The sequence below is a fragment of the Lagenorhynchus albirostris genome, chromosome 19 (genome assembly GCF_949774975.1).
Source record: "Lagenorhynchus albirostris chromosome 19, mLagAlb1.1, whole genome shotgun sequence".
Taxonomy (NCBI): Eukaryota; Metazoa; Chordata; class Mammalia; order Artiodactyla; family Delphinidae; genus Lagenorhynchus; species Lagenorhynchus albirostris.
Window position 1 is genome coordinate 40993071 of NC_083113.1, and position 24026 is coordinate 41017096.

Here is a 24026-nt window from a genome sequence, read left to right on the forward strand (position 1 = left end):
GGCATAATATATTGAAAGAGCTGAAAGGGAAAAACCTACAATCTAGGATACTCTATCCAGCAAGATTATCATTCAGAATTGAAATTAGAACATTTTCTCACACCACATACAAAAATAAACTCAAAATAGATTAAAGACCTAAATTTAAGACTGGAAACCATAAAACTAGAAGAAAACATATGCAGAACACTATGACATAAATCATAGCAACATTTTTTTGGGGGGGATCTGTCTCCTAAGGCAAAGGAAACGAAAGCAAAAACAAATAAGAATTAAACTTAAAAGCTTTTGCACAGCAGAGAAAACCGTCAACAAAATGAAAGGACAACCTACTGAATGGGAGAAAATATTTGCAAATGATATGACCAATAAGGGGTTAATATCTGAAATATATAAACAGCTCATACAACTCATATCAAAAAAAAACCTGATTAAAAACTGGGCAAAAGACCTAAAATAGACATTTATGTACACACACACACATACATACATACACACACACACACACACACACACACACACACACATATACATACAATGGAATATTACTCGGCCATAAAAAAGAATGAAATTTTGCCATTTGCAACAACATGTTAGACCTGGAGGATATTGTGCTTAGTAAAATAAGTCAGACAGAGAAAGACAAACACTGTATGTTATCACTTATCTGTGGAATCTAAAAAATAAAACAAATGAATGACAGAAACAGACTCACAATATAGAAAACAAACTAGTGGTTACCAGTGGGGTGTGGGAAGTGGCAAGGGGCAAGATAGAGGTAGGGGATTTAAGTTTATAAAATAAATAAGCTACAAGCATATATTTTATAGCACAGGGAATATAGCCAATATTTTATAATAATTTTAAATGGAATATAATCTATAAAAATATTAAGTCACTATATCATACACCTGAAATGAATATAATATTGTAAGTCAACTATACTTCAAGAAAAAAAATGAACAAGGAAAAATATTGTGAAAGAAATGGAAACAGTAGTTGCCTCAGGAGGTGGAGAATGGGCAGGAAGGAGCTTATGGGAGTATGAGAAAGTTTTATATCTTAGTTGGGGGAACTGGTTACAAAGGTGTATACATTTGTCAAAACATCCAGCTGTATCCTTGAGATCTGTGTGTTTCATCATAGGTAAATTTTATCAAAAAGCATAAGCTAAATATGACTGTGCTCAGAATCCAGTGGAAAAGGGTGGACCTTGCTAAACTCCTTTGTGTAGCCACTCCTCTCAATCCCTGGGGGTGGCTCTCTGAAGCAGGAAGTTTCTCCACACCCAATCAGAGAAGTCGTGATGTGCTGATAGCCACTTGTCCTGCTGAGAAGGGGACTCCCGGTCAGGGACATGGTCACCAGAGACTGCAGGAAGATGCCCCTTCAGAGCAAAACTACACCAGGTGAGTATCTGCCAGGAACAGCCTGCGAGTGGGCATATCACCTATGGATCTAGTAGAAATGCAGATTCTGAAAAATCCTAACTAGTACATTCAGAATAAAGATGGATGCTGTGTCCTTAAAACAAGAAACACTGTAAAAAAGGGCAATAAGCTAACAATAGTTTTTTGGGGGGAGTGGTGGGGGGAACATGACAAAGATTTAAAAATTTAACAGAAAGTTTGAATACAGCGGAAAATCAGTGCTCTGGAAGATAAAGTCCAGGAAAGCTCCCAGAAAGTAAAGCAAAGAAGGCAAGGAGATTATTTTAGAAGAACTTAAGAGAGACAGGGAGGATAAATCCAAGAGGTTCAACAACCATCTCAAAGGGATCCCATAATGCGAGAACAGAAAAAAAGGGAGGGAAGGAAATAACCTAAGAAACAACTGGAAAACATTCAGCTATAGAAAAACTAAAGTGTTCTGATGTAAAGGGGCCACCTAGTGGTGAGCAAGTTTACTGGAAAAGGATCCTCACGTCCACATTTCTTGGTGAAATACGGGAACTCTAAAGATAAAGAGAAAATCCTAGAAGTTTTCAGAGAGAGAGAAACAGCAAAAAGACGTTACTGACAAGAGAACAACACCAAACATCAAAGGCCACCCTGGATATTAGAAAACAGTGAAGCAGTAGCTTCAAAGTTTGGAGGGAACTAGCAATTAAGTGGAAAAGCAAATAAAAGACTTCCCCGCCCCTGCCCCTGCAACCAGTAATGACTCCAAGATTACCACTGACAAATACTTGCTAAAAAAAATAAATAAAAATCATAATACAACCAAAAAGGTAGGTTGTTTTGGTTTTTTTGTTTGTTTTTTTAATTGTAAGGGGAACTCCCTTTGTCAAACCCTTTATTTGGCTATAAAAAAGCAAAAGAAGAAAATGAAAAAAGAACTGCACCTCAGTTCAACTTGAAATTTATGGTAAAATATCAGACGTATCAACTTGAAATTTATGGTAAAATACACATAAAATATACCATTAGTGACATCTAGTACATTCACAATGTTCTGCAACCATCACCACCCATCCAGTTCCAGAACATTTTCATTACTCCAAAAAGAAGCCCTGTATCCACTAAGAAATCACTCCCCATTCCTTCCTCTCCCCAGCCCCTGGCAACCGGTAACTTCCTTTCTGTGTCTATGGATTTGACTACTTTGGGTACTTCATGTAAATGGAGTCATACAATATGTGGACTTTTGTGTCTGGCTTCTTTCACTTAGCATGTTTTCAACTTCTATGAACATATAGTGTGTATCAGTACTTTGTTACTTTTTAAAAAGGGATAATTAAACATTTTATTGAGGTAAAATTTACATAATACAAAATGAACCATTCTAAAGTGAACAATTCAGTGGCATTTGTTACATTCACATACTTGATGTATGAAGGACCAGACAATGTCTCATGAAGGAAAAGACAGACAACAGAAAGTAATCCCAAGAATATCACAAATGTTAGGATGATTAAACAGATTTGAAAGAGAACATTATAACCATGCTCTAAGAATACATGAAATAAATGGAAAGATAGAAAGTCTCAGAGGAGAAATAGAAGATAATTTTTTAAAAAAGAATCAAGTGGGAATTTAAAAACTGCTAACAATAACCAAAATACAAAACTCATTGGATGGGGCTTCCCTGGTGGCGCAGTGGTTGAGAGTCCGCCTGCCGATGCAGGGGACGCGGGTTAGTGCCCTGGCCCAGGAAGATCCCACATGCCGCGGAGCGGCTGGGCCAGTGAGCCATGGCCGCTGAGCCTGCGCGTCCGGAGCCTGTGCTCCGCAGCGGGAGAGGCCACAACAGTGAGAGGACCGCGTACCGCAAAAAAAAAAAACACCTCATTGGATGGGCTTAATGGCAGAATGGAGATGACAGAAGAAAAGAGTTAGTGAACTTGAAAGATCAATAGAAATTATCCAATCTCAACAAAAGATCAAAACAAAATGAACAGAGTCTTGGGGACTTTAGAGATAATTCCAAAAGGTCTAACATTTGTATAAATAGATACTTAGAGGAGAAAGAGTGTGGGAAAAAAATTGAAAAAATGATGGCTGACAACTTCCCCAAACTGGCAAAAGACATAAATTTATAGTTTCAAGTTCAGTAAATTCCAAATAGAATAAATTCAAAAAATCCATGTCCAGATACATCATAATCAAATTTTTAAAAAGTAAAAATGAAGAAAAAACTCTTGAAAGCAGCCAGAGGAAAATGGTGCATTACTTATAGAGAAACAGCAATTTGAATAATTGAGGATTTCTTATCACAGACCGTGGAACACAGAAGGAAGTGGCACATTTTTCAAGTGCTGAAAGAAATTAACTGTCAATCCAGAATTCTATATCCAGTGAAATTACCTTTCATCAAGGAAGGCAAAATAAAGACATTCTTGAAAAGAGTAAAACTAAGAGAAAGCATTCCCAGCATATCTACTCTGAAAGAACTGCCAAAGGAAGTTCTTCAGACAGAAGGGAAATGATACCAGAGGAAAATATGGAATTTCAAAGATTAAGGATGAGCAACAGAAATAGTAAATATCTGCGTAAACAGAATATCCTTCTCCTTGAGTTCTTTAAAATGATTTTTGAAAGCAAAAATCATAACATTATCTGATGGGATTTCCAATGTATGTAGATGTAATATGTAGATGTAATATGTATGACAACTATAGCATAAAGAGGGGAGGACAAAAGAACAAATATGGTGGTCAGGTTTCTATACTGTATTTGAAGTGGTAACAAGTTAATTCTATGTAGACTGAAAAGTTAAACATGTATTTGCAATACCTATAGAAAGCACTAAAAAAACTGGACAAAGAGATAGAGTAAAAAACCTCAGTTTTTAAGGTAGGTAAGTTATAATGGAATACTAAAAAATATTCAAATAATCCAAAATGAGGCAGAAGGTGAGAAATGAGAACAAAAAGAAGGAACAAACGGACAGAAAAATGGTAGATCTAAATCCAAATATACAAATAATTATATTAAATATAAATGGTCTAAATACACCAGTCAAAATAGATAAATTGCCAGATGGATAAAAAAATTTTTTAAAAAGACCCAACTATATGCCATCTGCAGGAAACCCACTTTAAATATAGTGCTATAGTTAGATTAAAAATAAAATGATGGGAAAAGATATTCCATGAAAACACCAATCAAAAGAAAACTGGAATGGCAATATTAATATCAGACAAAGTATAAAGCAAAGAAAATCACCAGGGATGAAAGGGTCAATTTGCTTTATGAAGGAGATATAACAATACTAAATGTTCCTAACAACAGAGCCTCAAAATGTATAAAGGAAAAACTGATTGAACTGAAAAGAAAAATGGACAAATCCACAGTTATTGTTGAAGATGTCAACTCTTCTCTCAATAACTGACAGAACAGGTACGGAGAAAATCATCAAGGATATAGAAGAACTAAGCCACCACCAATCAATTGGATCTAATTGACATTTACAGAACATTTCACTCAACAAATACACTTTCTTTTCAAGCATACATAGAGAATTCACCAAGATGGACTATATCCTGAATCACAAAACAAATCTCAATACATTTAAAAGAACTGAAATTATACAAAGTATGTTCTCTGACCATAACAGAATTAAACTGGAAATTAACAACATAAAGATAAGTAGAAAACCTCCAAATGTTTAGAAATTAAACAACACACTGCCAAATAATCTGTGGGTCAAAGATAAAGCCTCAAGAGAAATTAGAAAATATTTTGAAGTAAGCAAAAAGGAAAACACAACATATTAAAATTTGTGAGATGAAACTAAAGTAGTACTTAGAGATTTATTGCATCAAATACTTATATGAGAAATGTATAAACGAGAATGCCAGGAACTTCCCTGGTGGTCCAGTGGCTAAGACTCCATGCTCCCAATGCAGGGGGCCCCAGTTCGATTCCTGGTCAGGGAGCTAGATCCCACATGCCACAACTAAGAGTTTGCATGCCACAACTAAAGATCCCACGTGCCACAGCTAAGACCTGGTGCAGCCAAATAAATAAATATTTTTAAAAAAAAACAAGAATGCCAGATAAATGCTACCAAAAAGAAAGTAGGGGTGGTGAACTTAATATTAAATGAAACAGAATTCAAAGTTAAAGGCATTCACTAGGAAAAAGAAAGATGTTTTATTAAGATAATATCTAATAAAAATGACTATATGCTAGGCACTGTTCTAAGATACATTAACACATTTCATCCCTATAGTAGTCATATGACTTAGGTAATATTATTCTCCTCATCTTGCAGATGGAGAAACTGAGAACAGAGAAGTAAAGAAAGTGGTAGAACCAGTGCTTATGCTCTTAATTGCTATACTCCACTGAACAAAATTATGTTAACATTTGTTCATCTAACATCATATCTTAAAAAAAAAAGCTCAAAAACTATTAGAAATGCAAGGACAGAGTAATAAACCTAAAACCTTAGTGAGGGCTTCCTTGGTGGTGCAGTGGTTAAGAATCTGCCTGCCAATGCAGGGGACATGGGTTTGAGCCCTGGTCTGAGAAGATCCCATGAGAAGATACATGCCATGGAGGAACTAAGCCCAGGCGCCACAACAACTGAAGCCCGCACACCTAGAGCCCGTGCTCCGCAACAAGAGAAGCCACTGCAATGAGAAGCCCGCGCACCACAACAAAGAGTAACGCCCCCTCGCCACAACTACAGAAAGCCTGTGCGCAGCAATGAAGACCCAACACAGCCAAAAATAAATAAATAAAACCTTAGTGAGTAGCTTTAATATACCTGTTTTAATAAGTCAAATATATCAAGTAAAAAAGGATAAGTATACAGAGGGTTAAAATTACATACTTAATAAGATATATAATGGATACATAGATAAATTTTGTACCCAACAAATAAAACATTCAGTCTTTTTAAACACACATGGAACATTTACAAAAATTGACTCTCTGTTTATTAGGACACAAATCTTAACAAATTCCAGAAAGCAGAACATATAGAACTATTCTCTGAATAAAATACATGAATTAGAAACTAACCACAATGTACAGTCCAAAATTTATCTAATTAAAAATGTAAAAATACCTTTTTAAAATTATTCTTGGGGGACTTCCCTGGTGGCGCAGTGGATAAGACTCTGCGCTCCCAATGCAGGGGGCCCAGGTTTGATCCCTGGTCAGGGAACTAGATCCCGCATGCATGCCGCAACTAAGACTTTGCATGCCACAACTAAGAGTTTGCACACCACAACTAAGAGTTCGCATGCTGCAACTAAGGAGCCCGCCTGCCGCAACTAAGACCAGATGCAACCAAATAAATAAATATTTTTAATAAAATAAAATAATTCTTGGATTAAAGAGGAGCTTGAAACTGAAACAACCAGCTAATTAGAAATGGATACAAACTAGAGCAATATTTTGGGGATGTGTATGAAGTGATCCCCAGAGAAAAATTTATAGCTTTAAATGCATTCATTAGGAAACAATAAAGAATAACACAAAAAATAAAATGAAATAAAAACAAGAGGTCAATTCTATTTATGAAAATCAAGGCCAAAATCCCAAATAAAATACTAATAAAATGAATCCAGAGGTTTATCAAAAGATCAAAACACCATGACCAAGAAAGGCACATCCCACTACATCTAAGAATGGTGAGCATCATAGACCCTGCTACTGTCATTCACTACATTTATATTTTCAAGGAGAAAAACAGCAGGTTCTAAAAGGAAAATCTGTATGGCAAAAAAGCAAAGCAAAAGACAAATGACAAACCAGAAAAAAAATTCATAACTCACATTTCAAGATTAATTTCCTGAATATATGTATTCTTAGATATTAATTTTTAAAAATCAACAATAGAAAAAATATGTGAAGGACGTGAAAAGTCAGTTCTCAGAAAAGGAAATGCAAATGGCTCTTACACATGCAAAAAACCCAAGTTTGATTCACTCATAACTAGAGAAATGCAAATTAAAAGTGTCCAGAGGGAAAAAAAAAAAAAGTGTCCAGAGGGGCCTTCCCTCATGGCTCAGTGGTTAAGAATCCACCTGCCGGGCTTCCCTGGTGGCGCAGTGGTTGAGAGTCCACCTGCCGATGAAGGGGACACAGGTTCGTGCCCCGGTCCGGGAAGATCCCACATGCCGCGGAGCAGCTGGGCCCGTGCGCCATGGCCGCTGAGCCTGTGCTCCGCAACGGGAGAGGCCACAACAGTGAGAGGCCCGCGTACCGCAAAAAAAAAAAAAAGCATTCGCCTGCCAACGCAGGGGACAGGGGTTCAAGCCCCGGTCCAGGAAGATCTCACATGCCATGGAGCAACTAAGCCCGTGTGCCACAACTACTGAGACTGCGTTCCCGCGAGCCACAATTCCTGAAGCCCACGCGCCACTATTGAAGCCCGCGCACCTAGAGCCCGTGCTCTGCAACAAGAGAAGCCACCGCAATGAGAAGCCCGCCCACTGCAACAAAGAGCAGCCCCCCGCTCACCGCAGCTAGAGAAAGCCCACGTGCACCAACGAAGACCCAACTCAGCCATAAATAGATTAACAAATTAATTAATTAAAAAAAAAAACTGCCCCAAGGGACTTTCCTGCTGGTCCAGTGGTTAAGACTCCACGCTCCCAATGCAGGGGGCCCGGGTTCCATCCCAGTTCAGGGAACTAGAGAACTAGATCCCGCATGCCGCACCTAAAATAGCCCGCATGCCGCACCTAAAATAGCCCGCATGCTGCAATGAAGATCCCATGTGCTGCAACTAAGACCCAGAGCAGCCTAATTAATTAATTAATTAAAAAAACAACTGTCCGGAGAGATCTTGGTTGCTAAACACCATTCTCCAGTAAAAAGCACTGGAGCTCCTTGGAAGAACAGCTTATCCTAGGGCTGGGATGGGGAGAATATAATATGAACCTGAAGCATCTTACAGTGTCAGAAAATAAGGAAATGTATGGGAACTCCCTGGCAGTCCAGTGGTTAGGACTTCACGCTTCCACTGCGGAGGGCAAGGGTTCGATCCCTCATCGGGGAACTAAGATCCGCGTGCCGCATGGCCAAAAAAAAAAAAAAAAAAACACGGAAAAAAGACGGGGCATGTTAGGTACAGAGGCACCCACCTGAAGGAGGTCCTAATGGCCAAAGATGGAACTACTTAACCAACAAAATTAAGCACAATAGTACATAATTATAACCCAAAGAATAAGATAAATAAGTAAGTGGAGGAGAACAGAAAATATTCCTTACACAAAGAATGTAAAAGGAAAAGGGCCACCCCGCTTCACCCCACAGCAGACATGTCTTGGTGCCATCCTGTGTGACGGGTTCTGGGATGGGGCGGGCCATGGACAGGCCCCTAGGGAGCGCAGAGCCTGCCGGGGAATGCACAGTCGTCACGGGTCTCCAGTCACCTCATACGAGGGTACCCACCCGGATCGGCCTGCCCTCTCCTAGGCCCTCTCAGCCACTCTAGTCAGTCACTGTATTTTCTTTTTTCTCAGAACCCTTTCAGTAGCAGAGAGATAAATTACATGAACTACTACGCACCCCTTTTAAGTGCACAGTTTGATGTGTTTTGACAAACGTACGTCCCTGTAAAACCATCACCCCAGTCGAAATAAAGAACATTTCCAGCGCCCAGAAAGCTTCCTCCCGCCCCCAGGCAACCACTGATCTGACTTCTCTCACCACAGCTTAGTTTCGCCTGTACTAGAATTTCACAAAAGTGGACTCATACAGTATCATCCTTTCGAGTCTGACTTTCTTCATTCAACATAGTATCTGCCAAATGCATCCATGTTGCTACGTGTGTCAAAGATTTATTTCTTTTTATTGCTGAGAAGTACTCCACTGTATAAATGTCCCACAGTTAGTTTATCCCTTTACCTGTTGATGGACTATGGGTGGTTTCCTGGGGGAGCTATTAAAAATAGGGCTGCTATAAACATCTGCCTACAAGCCTTTGTAAAGACACGTGCTTTCATTTCTCTTGGGTAAACACCCAGGAGTAAAATGGCTGGGTCATATGGTAGGTCTCTGTTTAACTTTTTGAGAAACTGCCATTAAGACAGGAATAAAGACACAGACCTGCTAGAGAACGGACTTGAGGATATGGGGAAGGGGAAGGGTGAGCTGTGACAAAGCGAGAGAGAGGCATGGACATATATACACTACCAAACGTAAGGTAGATAGCTAGTGGGAAGCAGCCGCATAGCACAGGGAGATCAGCTCCGTGCTTTGTGACCACGTGGAGAGGTGGGATAGGGAGGGTGGGAGGGAGGGGGACGCAAGAGGGAAGAGATATGGGGATATATGTATATGTATAACTGATTCACTTTGTTATAAGGCAGAAACTAACACACCATTGTAAAGCAATTATACTCCAATAAAGATGTAAAAAAAAAAAAAAAAAAGGAACTGCCGAACTGTCTTCCCAAGGGGTGGTAACAATTTCCACCCCGTCAGTGCTGTCTGAGAGTTCTGGTAGCTCCACGTCCTCACGAGCACTTACACAGCAGCATCCCCTTTTTACGAAGCCACTCTGATAGGTGTGGAGTACAATATGATTTCATGGTGGCTTTAATTCACATTCTTAGATGTCTAATGATATTGAACATCTTTCCACATGCTTCTTGGATGTTCATATATCTTTGTTGAATCGTCTGTTCAGATCTTTGGCCCATTCTTTAAATTGGCTTGTTTTCTTCTTATTATTGAGTTATAGTTTTGAGGCATGTTTTACTTAACACAGATCAGAACCAGGTCATTCTCTGTTCTAATCTTCACCGGGCCTCCTCCCAGGGAATTTGGAGTAAAATCCAAACACCAAGGCCTGGTCCTCCACAATGTGGCTCCACCCCTTGTCTGATTTGTCTTCTCCCCCCAGCCCTTAGCTCAGTCCTCTCATCCACACAGGCTGCCTGGCTGCACTCTGAACCAGCCAGACATCTATTACCAGGAATCATCTTATTCAGGATTCTCTGGACATGCTTAGTGTTTACCCACCCAGCCTCCCCGCAAACAAAAGCTGGGGTTTCCCTGCATCCTGGGCTTCTAGCACTGCTGTAGAATGAATAAATAAATGAGTGAATGAATGTCTCTTACCTAGCTGGAAAGGTTGGGGAAGTCTCCTCTGAGAAAGTGACAATGCAGTATGATCACAGAAGAAAAGGAGGAGTTAATCAGATAACACGGTGGAGAAAGAGCATTCCAGGTAGAGGGATCAGCATGTACAAAGGCCCTGTGGCAAGAGGGAGCATGGAGGAGATAAGAAGCTCTACAGGTGGGAGAGACAGAGGAAAGGATAGCAAGGGGCTGTTTTTACTCTCTATACCCAGACCCTGAGCAAGATGGAAGCTCCCAAGGTTTTTCCAGGTGAGGAGAATGGAGGTGACTGTGACTGATGATTTAAGCATCCCTCTGGCTGCCAAGAGAGGAAGCAGAGAGGCCTCCTAAAGACACCATCACAACAGTCCAGGAAGGAGACAGCAGTGGTCTGAGATCTAATGGAGAATGTGGTGATGAGATGGACAGAGATCTAAGAAAGCTTTAGGAGGCGAAGATGTGTGGGCCTTGGTGATAGATGGGGGGTGAAGGTGAGGGTGGGGTCAGGGAGAACGAGGCCAATCCCCAGGTCTCTGGCTCTTGGGGGTGGAAGGGCAGATGGCAGTGCCCTTGGCAGAGGCTCAGGCATAGTGAGAATGTCATGGGCTGGGTATTGGTCACACTGAACTCCAGACGCCCTGGAGACATGTGTGTGTTGTGTAAGGTATGGGGCTCCGAGGTCTCTATCTGGGAGTCCTCCTGGGATGAAGATGGGGGTGGTGCCGAACCCAGGGCTGGGGCAGACAACAAAGAGGCCGCAGGAGGCTGGGCTGGCCAAAGATGGGAGGGGTGGTCAGGGGAGAAAGAGAGAGGAAGTGGGGCAGGGAGCTGACAGTGGGGTGAAAGCCGCAGGAAGACAACAGAAAGGTCTCGCTGTTTGAAGGCCTAGGTTCCTGGATGCCCGACGCGAGCTAGGGCAGGAAGCTAGACTGGAGACAGCGAATGCAGACAATCTTCTGGGCAAGGAGAGATGGGTGGGAGCTCCGACGGGGGGCGGCAATAAAAAGGTCTCCAGCCGCCAGGACAAGGGTGAGGGGAGAATGCGGGGGTGAGCCTGAGGAAGCCCCAAGCCAGCATCACTGCCAGTCGGACCAGCGAGGGCCTAAGCAGCCCCGACAGCCAAAGTCCGAGGGGGAGGAGGAGAGGGGAAGAGGAGGAAGGCGGGCGGAAGAGGGGAGAGAGGAGAGGAGCGGGGAGAGAGGAGAGGAGGGGGCAGGAGGGGGGAGGAGGGGAGAGGGAGGGAGGCGAAGAGGGGAGGAAAGGGCAGGAGAGGGCAAGAAGCGAGGAGGGGCGGAGCGCGGGCGGGGCGGGGCGGGGCGGGATGAGCCCCCGCGCCCAACTGGTCTGGCTCGATCCTCCTTCCGCACAGTCAGGGTTTCCGTTTCCCTCCCGTACGCAGAGTAAGGGGGAGCGAGGCCGAGCCGCGGCCGCCGCCGCCGCCGCCGCCATGTGGCCCCCAGACCCGGAGCCCGACCCAGACCGCGAGCCTGCCGGCCGCTCCCAGCCCCACGCGGCCCTTCCCGGGCTCCGCGCCCTCCTGCCGGCGCGCGCCTTCCTCTGCTCGCTCAAAGGCCGCCTTCTGCTGGCGGAGACGGTGAGTGCGGGCCCCTGGCCCCCTCCCGGCGGCGCGGAGACCCCTGCGGCAGCTCCCGCCTGCAGCTCCCGGGCGTAGGGCTAGGGGCGCCGCCTTCTGTACGGCCGGGTCCTGGCGCCCCGCCCGGCCGGTGCCCCTCGCAGCCCCGCGAAGTTGGGCTGAGATCGGCAAACTTCCGCGGTTTGGGACGGGCTCGCTGAAGCTCAGCCGCGGGTCGGAGGCGAGGCGGGAGCCGCAGGGAAGCTTGGGGAGGAGGCCCCCGACGCGGCGGCCGGGCCCCTGGGAGCTCGGCCCAGCGCTGTGTGACCTCCGGCGCCTCCGCCCTCTCTGCGCCTCTGGGACGGGCTGCGTCCCCGCATCTTCTGGCCTCCATCGGGGGCACCCCGCTCCGCATAGCCTCTCGCCACGCCCGGGCCGGGCCTAGGAGGAATCGGCCGTTCGCGAACCCCAAGTCGTTTCTCTGCTCCCTGGCCCGCTTTCTTGGGCTCAGGGAGGACCGACCGGGCCTCGAGCTGCAGGGCGGAAGCCAGAGTGGAGTCCAGCCAGCTGGGAGGGGAGACCCCCGGGATTGGGTGAGGCCCGGGCCACACAGTGGGGGGCGCGCAGGGAGCCCACCCCCACCCAGGCTGCTGAGGGGCGGCCCAGCGGGGTGACTTCATCCCCCTCCTCCCCTCCCTCGCTAGCATCCAGCCGTCCCGCCCCCGCTGAGCTCCTTCCTCCTTCCCGCCCCCGCCCCCCACCCCAGGCCAGTCAAGAGGCCTTTGTCCTCGGGACACTCGGAAAACTCCTGCACTGTCAGCCTGTGGGGTTGGGGTTTGGTGCTGGGCCTCTGTGGAGGGAAGGGGAGGAAGAGGCCAAGCGGAGGGGAGGCGGGATAAGAGTGGAGCACTTGTTACTTAGATCTCCAGCAATTTGATAATCTGTCATTACTCCCACTTTGCAGACAAGAAAGCTGAGGCCCGAGCCTCTAGGGGATTTGACATGGGTCAGTTGAGGGCCAGGGGACAGCAGGGATCAGAAAGAGGAGGGTTCTGCCGCAGCCTCTCCTTTGTACCACCCAGAGCTGATAGCAGGAGGCCGTCCTACCACCTCCTCTGCCTCTGGGGTCAGCCCAGAGGTCACCAGCCTGGCACCTGCCGGACTCCCAGATGAGGCATCACGGTCCAGGACTCGCAGCTCACACTCCAGGGAGTTGCCTCCTGGTTGGCCACGCAGCCCCACTTTGGAGATTGATGGGAGCCTCTTTTTTGGAGAAGCCTTGAATCCACCATCCCCTGAGGGGACCCCAACCACACCCCACTCAGGCCCACCTCATGGGTGGGGGGGATGCTGGCCAGAGCCTAGAGGAGGCCCTCGGCAAAGCTGGGCGCCAAGAATCTAGGTCTAGGAGGATTAAGTGCGGAGGAGGGACGGATGAGGAGTGGGCACTGAAGACGCAAGGGGAGCCACTGGAGGTCACTCCTGCCCCCTCAGGTCACCTCTGGCTGCCCCCAGGCCCAAGCAAGTGGGGAGGCTGACATGGGCAGGAAGGGGGAGGAAGTTGCCACCAGGAATCAGGGACTGAGGAAACAGAATCGAGAGAGGGATCCCCAGAATCAGGCTTTGGGGGTAGGGGACAGGAAAAGGAGGGACAGAACAGCCTTTGGCAGAGGAAGTAGAGGATAGGGCCAGGCCAGGCCAGAGTCCTGTGGCCTTGCCTTCCTGGGAGGCCCTAGCAGCCTCTCAGCCCATCTCTACGCCTTAGTTTCCCATCTGTTCAAGTTGGGCTCAGCTACCTCCATTGTCATGTTCAGACCAGATACGGGTGCTCTTCAGCTCATTTGTCTGAAGCTACCACAGGGCCTCCTGTAGGGCATCTGGGTGTCATCCCCACATAGCCCCCTGGCCCACTCTGAGCTACTCAGCCATGGACCTGCTCAAACCCAGCCAGAGTGACCAAAACCAGGACAGATAAAGGCCAGCAACCACAGGGCAGTGTTGCTTAAGAACTCCAGATGTGTAGTCAGCCAAGCCAGAGTTCAAATTCTGATGCCCTCTTCTTAGCTGTATGACACTGAGCACACCACTTCATCTCCCTGAACCTCACTCTTCTCATCTGCAAAGTGGGCTGTGCAGGGCACCTGGTGCCTGGGTGGTGGTGAGGAGCTGAGGAGGCCCCACAAGCCTCAGCAGGCACTGGTCCAGTGAACAGCCCCGTCATCCCCGTCTGCTCTTCAGAGCACACGGGTCTGCAGAACTAACCAGGGGCCTCGGCATCCTCACGCATCAGTTGCCGCCCACAGTGTGTGGACAGGGCTGCAGAAAACACTTTAATTCTTAATCAGTTCCTCATTACAGTTCACCCCACCTTTCACAAAGGCTGAACAAATGATGCAGCAGGGCATGAAGTGTCAGTGTCACCACTCCCTCTCCTGGATGTTTTCGCCTTATTGTGAAAATTTGCAAATATACCAAGAAAAAACCCCATATACCCACCACCTAGGTTATACTATTTGCTTTATCACATATCTATCTGTCCATCAAAACGTTTTATTTTTTGATGCATTCAAAGTAAATTGCAGACATCAGTACCTTTCAACTCTGAATACTTCAGCATGTGTATCATTAACTAAAGCACCACATTTGTATAGTTTTTCAGGTAAATTTTTCATTCAAGCACAAATCTTGGGTGTAATTTTCTGAAACTGGCTCCTGCTTAGTGGACTGCCTTTGAGACGGCTTGGGTTTGATTTTCCCGTTGGGCACCATCTGAGTTGGTGGATTCTGCCGTAGAGCCTCTGGGGTGGGTGGGAGTGGCACAGCCCCAGGAGGCAGCTTCCTGGGGGGCTGGACGCAGGAGAGGCTGGGGCTTCCTGACTGGGTCCCGGCAGGGAGCTGGCCTGAGGTCAGGATGCAGAGCCATGCCCAGAGGCACTGGGGGCAGCACGGGTGTGCGTCTGATGGAGTTCTAATCCTGCAGCTGCAGGACTGGGCAGGTCACTTCACCTGCTGGAGCCTCTTCTAGTCCTGCCTGCAGGGAGGGGCTGTGCACAGGCTCTGACTTCTCCCTCCACCACCTCCCAGGGTCTCTCTTTCATCACCTTCGTCTGCTATGTGGCATCCTCAGCATCCGCCTTCCTCACGGCGCCCCTGCTGGAGTTCCTGCTGGCCCTCTGCTTCCTCTTTGCTGATGCCATGCAGCTGAACGACAAGTGGCAGGGCTTGTGCTGGCCCATGATGGTGAGGGCTGGGGCCCCGGGAGGAAGGGGTTGACCGGCTATCACGGAGAGTTGTGCATTTCGGCCCTCACCCTTTCTTCAATGCACTGGAGGGGGCATTTGCAGTTGGTTGAGCCTGGTGGGTAGACCTGGCCTCAGATGATCCAGGCCCCACCGCACGGCAGCCACATGACCCAGGGCAGGTTGCCGTGCCTCCAGGGCCTCCAGTGTCCCTCTGTGAGGCTACGAACCCCAGACGGCATCCTCCCCCCTCGCCATCAGGTGGCGCTGGTGTTCCCAACTGGGCCCATCGGCATGAGTCTTAGCCGCAGGAATTCTAGCCATTTCCACACGGGGCAGGGCAGGTTAACTGAGGACTTGCAGGGCTTACCCAGATCTCAGCCGCCTGACAACTCTTTTTATCACCTGGGAGGGCCCAGAACCCCATCCCGGACTTTGCTGTATGAAATGGGTAAGAGAGAAGGTACAGCAAAGGCTGCACTTGAACTCTGGTCTCCTGACTTCATACCCAGCGTTCTTCCTGATGGGCTGCACCCCCTGTCCCCATTTTAGGGACCAGTAGACAGAAACCATGATACATAAATGATCTGCCACAAGTATGTGGCAAAGCAAGGTCCGGGGCCAGATCTCCCTATTGGAGAGCCAGAGGGAGCAGTGACAAGATTTCCAACTTCTCCCTGCCCGCCAAACGGGGAAGTCTGCATCTGGGCCAACCCACAGGGAGAGCTGCAGCCTGGTCCGTACCCTGTTGTCCACCTGGCAGAGGACGGCAGCCTACAGGGGGCCACTGGGCAGGGGCGGGGTGGAGGTTGGGGGAGGACCAGGGAGTGCAGGTGGGGCCAGGAAGAGCGGGAGCGCCGTGGACGCTGGACCTGGGGGCCGCATGTGTCCAGGCTGCCAGGCCCATCCTCCTCTGACGGTGGGATTCCGGCCCTGTTCTTGGCACACAGTGCCTTTCTGAGCCCCTCTCCCCTGCCTCGGCTCCCAGCGGCCCCCTTCCCATGCTGTGCCCCACTCCAGGGAGCTCACGGCGCTGTGACCATGCCCCTCTCTCCCCAGGACTTCCTACGCTGTGTCACAGCGGCCCTCATCTACTTCGCCATCTCCATCACAGCTGTGGCCAAATACTCGGACGGAGCTTCCAAAGCAGCCGGAGTGAGTAGCCACTCTACCCCTGGGAGGGGGCGATGCCCAGTGATGCCCCACTCAAGTTCACCCCACTCCTAAGTGGGTGCCCCTCTTAGCTTCTTGGGCATATTCTGCCTCTGCCTCGGTACCTTGGACTTTGACGTGGATCTCAGCGACTCCACTGTCCTCTTATTGGAGATTTACTCTGCCCAGTGTTCAAAAAGGCTGTTTGCCAAACCAAGTTAACAGCTCGTTTTTCTATCTGTCATTAACGGGAGGGGTCTGTGTCCGCCAATCTGAGCTACTTATCCAAGCAGATAAAAACAAAGCTATGAGGATGGGGCAGCGGCTGCTCCGGCTGCCCCCCCCCATTCCCAGGCTCCCAGCTCCTGATGACACGTCCCATCCTCCCTGTCCCCTGTATCCCACAGGTGTTTGGCTTCTTTGCCACCATCGTGTTTGCAATTGACTTCTACCTGATCTTTAACGATGTGGCCAAATTCCTCAAACAAGGGGACTCTGCAGGTGAGACCGCAGCTGACAAGGCAGAAGGTAGGTAGCCACCCTGTGGGTCCCACCAGGGAACCCAGCGCATCACCTGGAACGGTTGATGCAGGGGCCCTGCTCTCCCCTGGGGACACTCGGCTAGTTTGAGGCTGGGGTAAGAGCATTTCCTCTCTCCCCATGGGCAGGAAGTGTTTTCACAGCCTGGTTCTCCTATCCCTTCATGCGGCACTGATCATAAAGCCCGCCGGTCCCCTCTGGGGAGCACAGGATTCCCCAGGGCCTCAGCCTTTCCAGGAAGGGCAAGCTGAGGGCACGCCCGGCACCTCCTCCTCATGAAACCTTCCCTGACGAGCCCCCAGCGCGGCCAGTCACTCGCCTTCAACTCCCTGGACGCCGTCCACTGGGCTGCAGCGTGGCCGCCTGTCCCACAGCAGCGCCTCCGCTCCCCAGTCTCGCCTACCCCAGCTTAAGGGCCAGCGAACCAAGCTCTCATGCTTATCCGCAGCACCCAGGCAAACACAGTCAAGCTCGGGCTTGTTTCACTTTTTAGACCCAAAGAAAGTGCCACAGACTTTTTGGTCCCTCAAGCCATCCTTCAGCTCAGAATGGCTGTTGTGCCGTTACCTGATTTAAAAAACAAAAACAAAAAACCCCTGCAAGTTAGACGGCTGGTTTTTCCATCCGTGACAGCAGCCATACCAACGTGTCGCATCCTCGGGGTGCATGTGCCCAGCTGGGGGCCCTACAGGGGTGCATCCAAGTTCCAAGCTGGTTTGGAGCTTGTGATCTCCCTCAGGCCCTCCTCAGTCACAGCCCAGGGCTCTCCCGCCCGGGGAGGCCACCAGACGAGGTGGAGGTCCCTGCCCAGGGGGCAGGAGTTACAGGGGCGGTGGAGGCTCCAGCACAGAAATGCTGGGAAGCCCAGGAGCTGACCCGGGACGGAGGGCCCAGGCCATTTACCTGCCCCTTCCTCTCCACACCCCCAGGCAGGCTTTAAATGGAGAAGCAGGTGTCAGCTCCCTGCAACTGAGTAAATCGGATGTTTGGCTCAGCACCAAACTCCCCCAGCCTGGTGTCCCATGATCCCTCGCGGCCCTTCTGTCAGCCTCTGTTGATCCAAACACCTACAGAGGCTGCCATGTGCTGGGCCCTAGGGATGTGCAGACGGGCAAGGTCAACTACCTGCCCTCAGGGAATTCAGCCCAGACAGGAATTAGATCCAGAGACAAAGTGGTGATGTACACACACGGCACAAACGGGGCACGAGGAGCCCAGAGTAGATGTCAACCATAACAGCACAACGAGAGCTAACAGAGGTAGGGATGAAGCAGCTGAGGGAGCACCCACCCTATGTGCCAGCTAGGAGGCTGTGGAGGTGACCCCATTGCTGGGTTTTGATGGATGTATAGGAGTGTGCAGGCAGAAAAAAATGGGACAGGTGGAGGGAAGACAACAGAGTATAAAGGGCAGGTGAGGTGTTTCTCTGGAACAGGTGGTCGTGTCCAGTGAGGATCAGCAGTGACATGTGGCTGGACAGAAGGACAAGGGGGGGCTTTTGAGGGGCCTGTAGGCCCCGCCTTGGAGTTGGCATCTCTCCACTGAGTGCCTGCTGTCCCCAGGCAAGTGACATCGAAACTCCTGGGGCAGGGGAGACTGAAACTATGAAATGGCTAAAAAGAAGCTTCCTGATTTTCCAGTATGTTTTAGTGTCTTGGGCAATAGCTAGCCCCATTTTGACCTGCTGAACTGCGGGTTGGGGGGCAGATATACAACCCTGACATCTCCAGGTAAGAACGGCCCAGGCAGATTTGGGAGGGCCTGGAGCCCCAGAGCAAGGGGCATCTGGGCTCCCCACCTCCATTCGACTGCACCCAGAGGCTCCCAAGCACTCGATGGTCCTCGCGCCAAGCAGACGCCACCCACGGCACCATCAGCTGCAGGAGCGGCCTGAGCCCCGGGTTCCAGCTGACAGTGCCTCCCCGGAGATGGCTCCCAGGCACCGCTGGCCCCGAAACTCCTGCCAGGCATCCTCTTTGCTTTCCTTTCAGAAGAGAATTCCGACTCTGACTCCGACTGAAGACCCGACCTGCCCTGGCAGCCTGAGCCACGCAGGCCTCCGCTCCTGCACCTCCTGACCGTGCTGGCCGGAGTGTGGCCAGGGGACCGTGCATGTTGGGAGGGAGGCTGTGACTTCCCGCACAGCAGCGGGAGTTGCTGACGGAGCAGGCCTCCTCACAGCCCCAGGGTGACGTTCCTGAGCCTGGCATACATGATGACACCCCTTGGCGCTTAGCACTCTCCAGCCTCTCTCTTCGTGAGGGCGTCGTTCCGCCACTTCTCATTTCTGTCCCACAGACCTTAAGCCCTTGAACCTCTGCCAAAAATCAGCACAAGGGGACAAAGCAGATAGAGCCTTGTTATACCACTGCAGGAAGCACGTCATGCTGTGGTGAGTGTGGGGGAGAGACAAGACAGAAACCGGCAGAGGGCCATCCCTGGGCCCCAGCGGCTTCTGTCTGCATCTGGTGCCCCTGCTCACGGCAGGCATTTTGTTGAGAACGACGCTTCCAAGATTCTTTTGTTCAAGGAGCAACAGTTCCCTCTTCATTCTTTTTTTTTTTTTTTTTTTTTGCGTTACGTGGGCCTCTCACTGTTGTGGCCTCTCCCGTTGTGGAGCACAGGCTCCGGACGCGCAGGCTCAGCGGCCATGGCTCACGGGACCAGCCGCTCCGCGGCATGTGGGATCTTCCCGGACCGGGGCACGAACCCGTGTCCCCTGCATCGGCAGGCGGACTCTCAACCACTGCACCGCCAGGGAAGTCCCCCTCTTCATTCTTGAAGCAGGGAGAAAACTGGCCTTTGCTGTGTGATCTAGGAGAGAGTGGGTCCCAGTGCCCATGAGTGATACTTTACACCCTTGGAGACCATATCTTCTTCAGATGACATGCCTATTCTGGGTCTAAGACTGTTTCAAGAAGAGCTCGTAGACTAGCTTACCAGGTCCAAGAGATCGAGGGCTCCACACGACAAAGTGGCAGTGACAGCCCCCAGGGCAGCTGGGCAGGCCCAGCCAAACCCTGTCTTTCCTTGGGCCGTCAGCAGGCCAGAGGCTCTCGGGCCCTCAGGACAATGTGCTTCTGAACACCTGACCCTCACGAGGGGCGACACGTGCCTTCTGTGTTCACCTAAGGACCTTATTATGCTGTGCATGTATCTTCAATGGGATTTTGTAACTTTATAATTTTTTTTTTTTTTTACACAAAAGCAGCTTCTTACATGGCATTTCCTGTGACCCAAGAGGCCTTGTGAACGAGCCAGAGCTCTGGACTCATGTTTTGGACATTTGTAATCTTTGTTCTTCTCTTGCATGTGAATCTCCTACCCTGAAAAAAGCCATAATGGATTAAATCAGACTTCCTGCTTGGAGTGTGTGTGTTTGAAAAAAACCTTACACACCCGGAGCAACGCTGCCGGGTGTCATGCGTCAGCAGAGTGGTCCCACGCGCTGTGTAGATCCTGGCAGCTCCAGGTTACAGCAGTGATGCACGCGCACTTGTTCCCCGCCAGGCCCCCGCTAGGCGTCGGCACGTTTACTCTACACCTCACACAATCCTCTTTCACAGTTCAGGAAACTGATGGAAGGTTCGGTGACTTGCCCAGGTCCTCACAAGAGGCCCAGGGTCTCACCCACGCATCAGGCTCACGTCCCGTGGTAAGTCAGTGCTTTGGCCCCGGCGATGGAAAAGGATCGAGGCATTCTGCCCCAACTTTCACACACAGTGTGTTCTGAAAACACGTATGAAAGTCGACTGTGCAGAAGCCAACGGGCCTGTGGGTGTGGCCCCACCTCGCCAGGCCCAGCCAGGCCCAGCCAAGCCGCCTGTGGACAGCGACACTGCAGAGTCCTCACCCCCAACTGTGGCTGTGTTCAACCCCCGCCCTACGGGCCTGTTTCAGGATCCGGGCCACAGCCTTTGAAGGGGCGGGAGGCAAGGCAGAGCGAAGAAAGAGATGACACTGTTTTTACATGTCCGTTTATTAAACAAGAACTCCTTCATGACAATTTAATACAGTATTTATTAGCGATTAGTGTTGAGAAAATTATTTCCCTCTACATACAAAAATACAGATTTGAACACTATGAAAACAATCAGGACAAGTACCATGAAAAATTGGTCCTTCAAAAGAAATAAAGAGGGAAAACTGAGGGCAGCACGAGGCTTTGTCTGCTGTCAGGGACAAACCAACAGGAACAAAGGCTTTGGGGCCCCCAAACCACTCCAAATGAATAGAGTCAAACGTGGGAGCCTGTGGGAGCCGGGTGGTGCCCACCCCAGGGCATCCACACCAGCTTCAAAAGCCAGGATGGGAGCTCTGACCTACCAATAGCGTAAACCAAAGTTTGCCAACCAGGCGTCACCTCAGGTCACCCCGCAGCTGTGTCTACACTGTTAAAGGAAATAGACTTTTAAGAAGCAAAGTGTAGTAGTTGTTAAATTAACATTGCCCCTCTCCCAAGTATCACTGGGCCAAGTACCGAGTAATCACATGGGAATTATCAGCCATCTGACTCGACTTCCTTTGTTAGAAAATGACACATTCCGACCCTTCAAAGCGACGCACACACACACACAAAAGCTACAGTTGTATGTTTTAATAAATCCATTCCTTCATTTTAAATGGGCTCAGCGAGTTTACTCAAGACTTTTCTTGACCAGACATAACTCAGTCCTGCAGGGGTGGGAAAGCAAAAAGAGCAGCCGGCACGTCCTCTGTGTCTTAATTTCATCAAGCTTGTCACAGCAGGGGATCTATTACGTTTGGGCGGGAAACCAGGAAGGGCCACGGAACCTACCCAGGGCATCCACAAACCAATCTGAGATCCGAGTGGAAGGTGAGCCCGAGACCAGCAGAGATCCCCCCCCCCGCCCCCCAGCACGTCTCACGCGGGCAGAGGGAGGCTAGCCAAGGCGGAGGACGGCGGCCTGAGCTGATCTGGAAGACAGACACCAGCCAGAGAAAGGGCTTTTTTCACCGTTTTAGACCCAAAGAAGGGGAAGTCAGAGCACCGAGAATGTTCTGTTCTTTTTTTATGGAACCACTTTCCTCTTACTGTTTGAGATGAGCAGTGGCTGTTCAAACTGAAAAAGGGGTTAAAAAATGCCAAATGCAGTTATACTGATTAATAACTATTTCACAGAAATATATTCTTACTCTCAGACTGTTTAAATAAGCAGAAACGAGATGTTGGGGAGAAAGCAGCAGAAAACAAGACAGGAAAAGCCGGGGGGTTGGGGTTTTTTTTTCTTCTTTTTTAAGATATATAATGAAGTTTAAAGGGAGAACGACCAAACCTCAAAACCAACATTGCTGGAAGCAATATTAAAAGGACAAAATCTAAAATCATGCTACAAAAATAGTGTTATCTTGTTTAACTAAATGTACATCTTTTTTTCCTTCAATTCCATGATTGACAAGAGTGTTCATGTGACTGACACACGGAAGGCACCAAAGGTGAAGTGATTATTATTTGTCTTAAAATACACAAGACATAATTACCTACTTTGGGAAAAGAAAAAATACAGTCATACCTGTAATAAATAGTTAAGTGTTTTTGCCACGGGTTCCTGAACCCCTACAAATTTCAACATATACAAATAGTTTCGACCCCTAGCATTCTTTTAGAGGAAACTACATCAGAATCAAGTTATGAAAAGCACTGGTTTTATCCACATACATCAGTTTCATCATGAGGCAGGATTTGAAAACTCGGTTTTAAACGGGTTACGGAGTGACAGTTGGAAGCAGGCGAGAGGCCTTAGCGGCCTGGGCCAGTCCCGGGAGGCGGCACAGGCATCCTGCCCTCCCGCTCCCCCAGGAACCCTTGGACCAGCCAGTTCTCCCTCCAAGCACTGAGTATCTGCCTTCCTCACATCTGCAGAAAGGAGAACAGAGTTGAAACTTGCAAGACCATTCTGGAACATGCAGGAAAGCAAAACGGCCCACGAAGGGAAGCAGACAGACCCGGCCCTGCCTGCGTGGACACCAGGCCCCCATGCTGTCCTCGTTTCCTGACCGTCCCTTCAGGTGGCTTTCCTGATAAAAGGGGTGCTTCCTACCGGGTTTCAGCAGTGTCCTCCAAAGACGACTCAGATTGGATAGTTCCAGGCTACTACTGAAACCCGTACAAACCACTGTCAGATCAATTGTGTCACGCGTTCTCTCCTCTGAGGTGCAGTTATGAAAAGAAACTTTGGGCCTCTCCCTAATCCCACCAACAAAGCTGATTAAGGTCATTTGAGACAAGTTCCTACTCTAAATTAGAACCATGAAAGTTCTGATGTAGCTCACTAGAGTCCAGGCTATTAACCCCTTAATGAAGGCTCTCGGCCTTGTGTAGAATGCATCCCAAAGAAAACACAACACTCCAGGGTGTCTAGATAGCAAGTCACCCAAATTAAAGTCTTGGCATAAAAACTAGACAACAGACTAACCCTGTGAAAAAGAGAGACGATTCAAGGGTCCATAAACTAAACTTCATTCTAGGCAAGTCGCCACTGATTTACTCAGCGGACTTACGGGTAATTTTTTTTCTTTACTTTTATGTTTATAGAATAATCAAAACTAGAAAGGAAAAAATAAATCCCCAAGGTTGAGAAATTATATCCAAATGGAAAAAGAATCTAGACCAAACGAAGGGAAACTATATCAGAACCCACCCCTCTGTGTCAAGCCTACAAGTATATAAATGCCATTTACTGGTGTGAAGAAAAGTTAAACAAACATTCAACTTTGAGAAGAAAATTCTTCTAGATCTAACAGATATCGAGGGTATTTTCTTTCAGAGACAGTTTCTAAATAAAAGAAATGTAAAGAGCCAGATATTTCAAATGACCTTCTCAACCGACAGTTATGATTTCAGAGATATCTGCTGAGAAGAGAAGAAACAGGAGATTTCATAAAGAGCCAGGAGCGTTTACAAAGCCACGGCAGGCGGTGTCAGGCCTGCGTCCTCTCTGAGGGGCACCCAAATCAGAATCCGAGTCACCT

General features: G+C 48.5%; 2 protein-coding genes across 2 annotated transcripts in view; one reads left to right on the forward strand and one right to left on the reverse strand.

Moving 5' to 3' along the window:
- The window catches only part of TK2 (thymidine kinase 2), a 78170-nt gene extending 67299 nt beyond the window's left edge, over positions 1-10871 (reverse strand). The window contains exon 1 of the mRNA XM_060130430.1: positions 10530-10871. The gene's annotated coding sequence lies outside the window, so the exon portion shown is untranslated. The remainder of the gene's footprint in view (positions 1-10529) is intronic.
- Positions 10872-11878: 1007 nt separating this feature from the next.
- Positions 11879-20400, forward strand: CMTM3 (CKLF like MARVEL transmembrane domain containing 3). Its single transcript, XM_060129880.1, has 5 exons — positions 11879-12123; positions 15187-15342; positions 16401-16496; positions 16901-17021; positions 19025-20400. The coding sequence occupies exons 1-5, from the start codon at positions 11977-11979 to the stop codon at positions 19051-19053; spliced, it is 549 nt and encodes a 182-aa protein (XP_059985863.1). The 5' UTR covers positions 11879-11976; the 3' UTR covers positions 19054-20400.
- Positions 20401-24026: the final 3626 nt, after the last annotated feature.

What these genes read in the sequence shown, in the direction of transcription:
- CMTM3 (XM_060129880.1), top strand. Translation starts at nt 11,977, where the DNA reads ATGTGGCCCCCAGACCCGGAGCCCGACCCAGACCGCGAGCCTGCCGGC. An exon ending in GCCTTCTGCTGGCGGAGACG is followed by an intron (nt 12,124 to 15,186) that starts GTGAGTGCGGGC and finishes ACCACCTCCCAG; the next exon opens with GGTCTCTCTTTCATCACCTT. An exon ending in GCTTGTGCTGGCCCATGATG is followed by an intron (nt 15,343 to 16,400) that starts GTGAGGGCTGGG and finishes CTCTCTCCCCAG; the next exon opens with GACTTCCTACGCTGTGTCAC.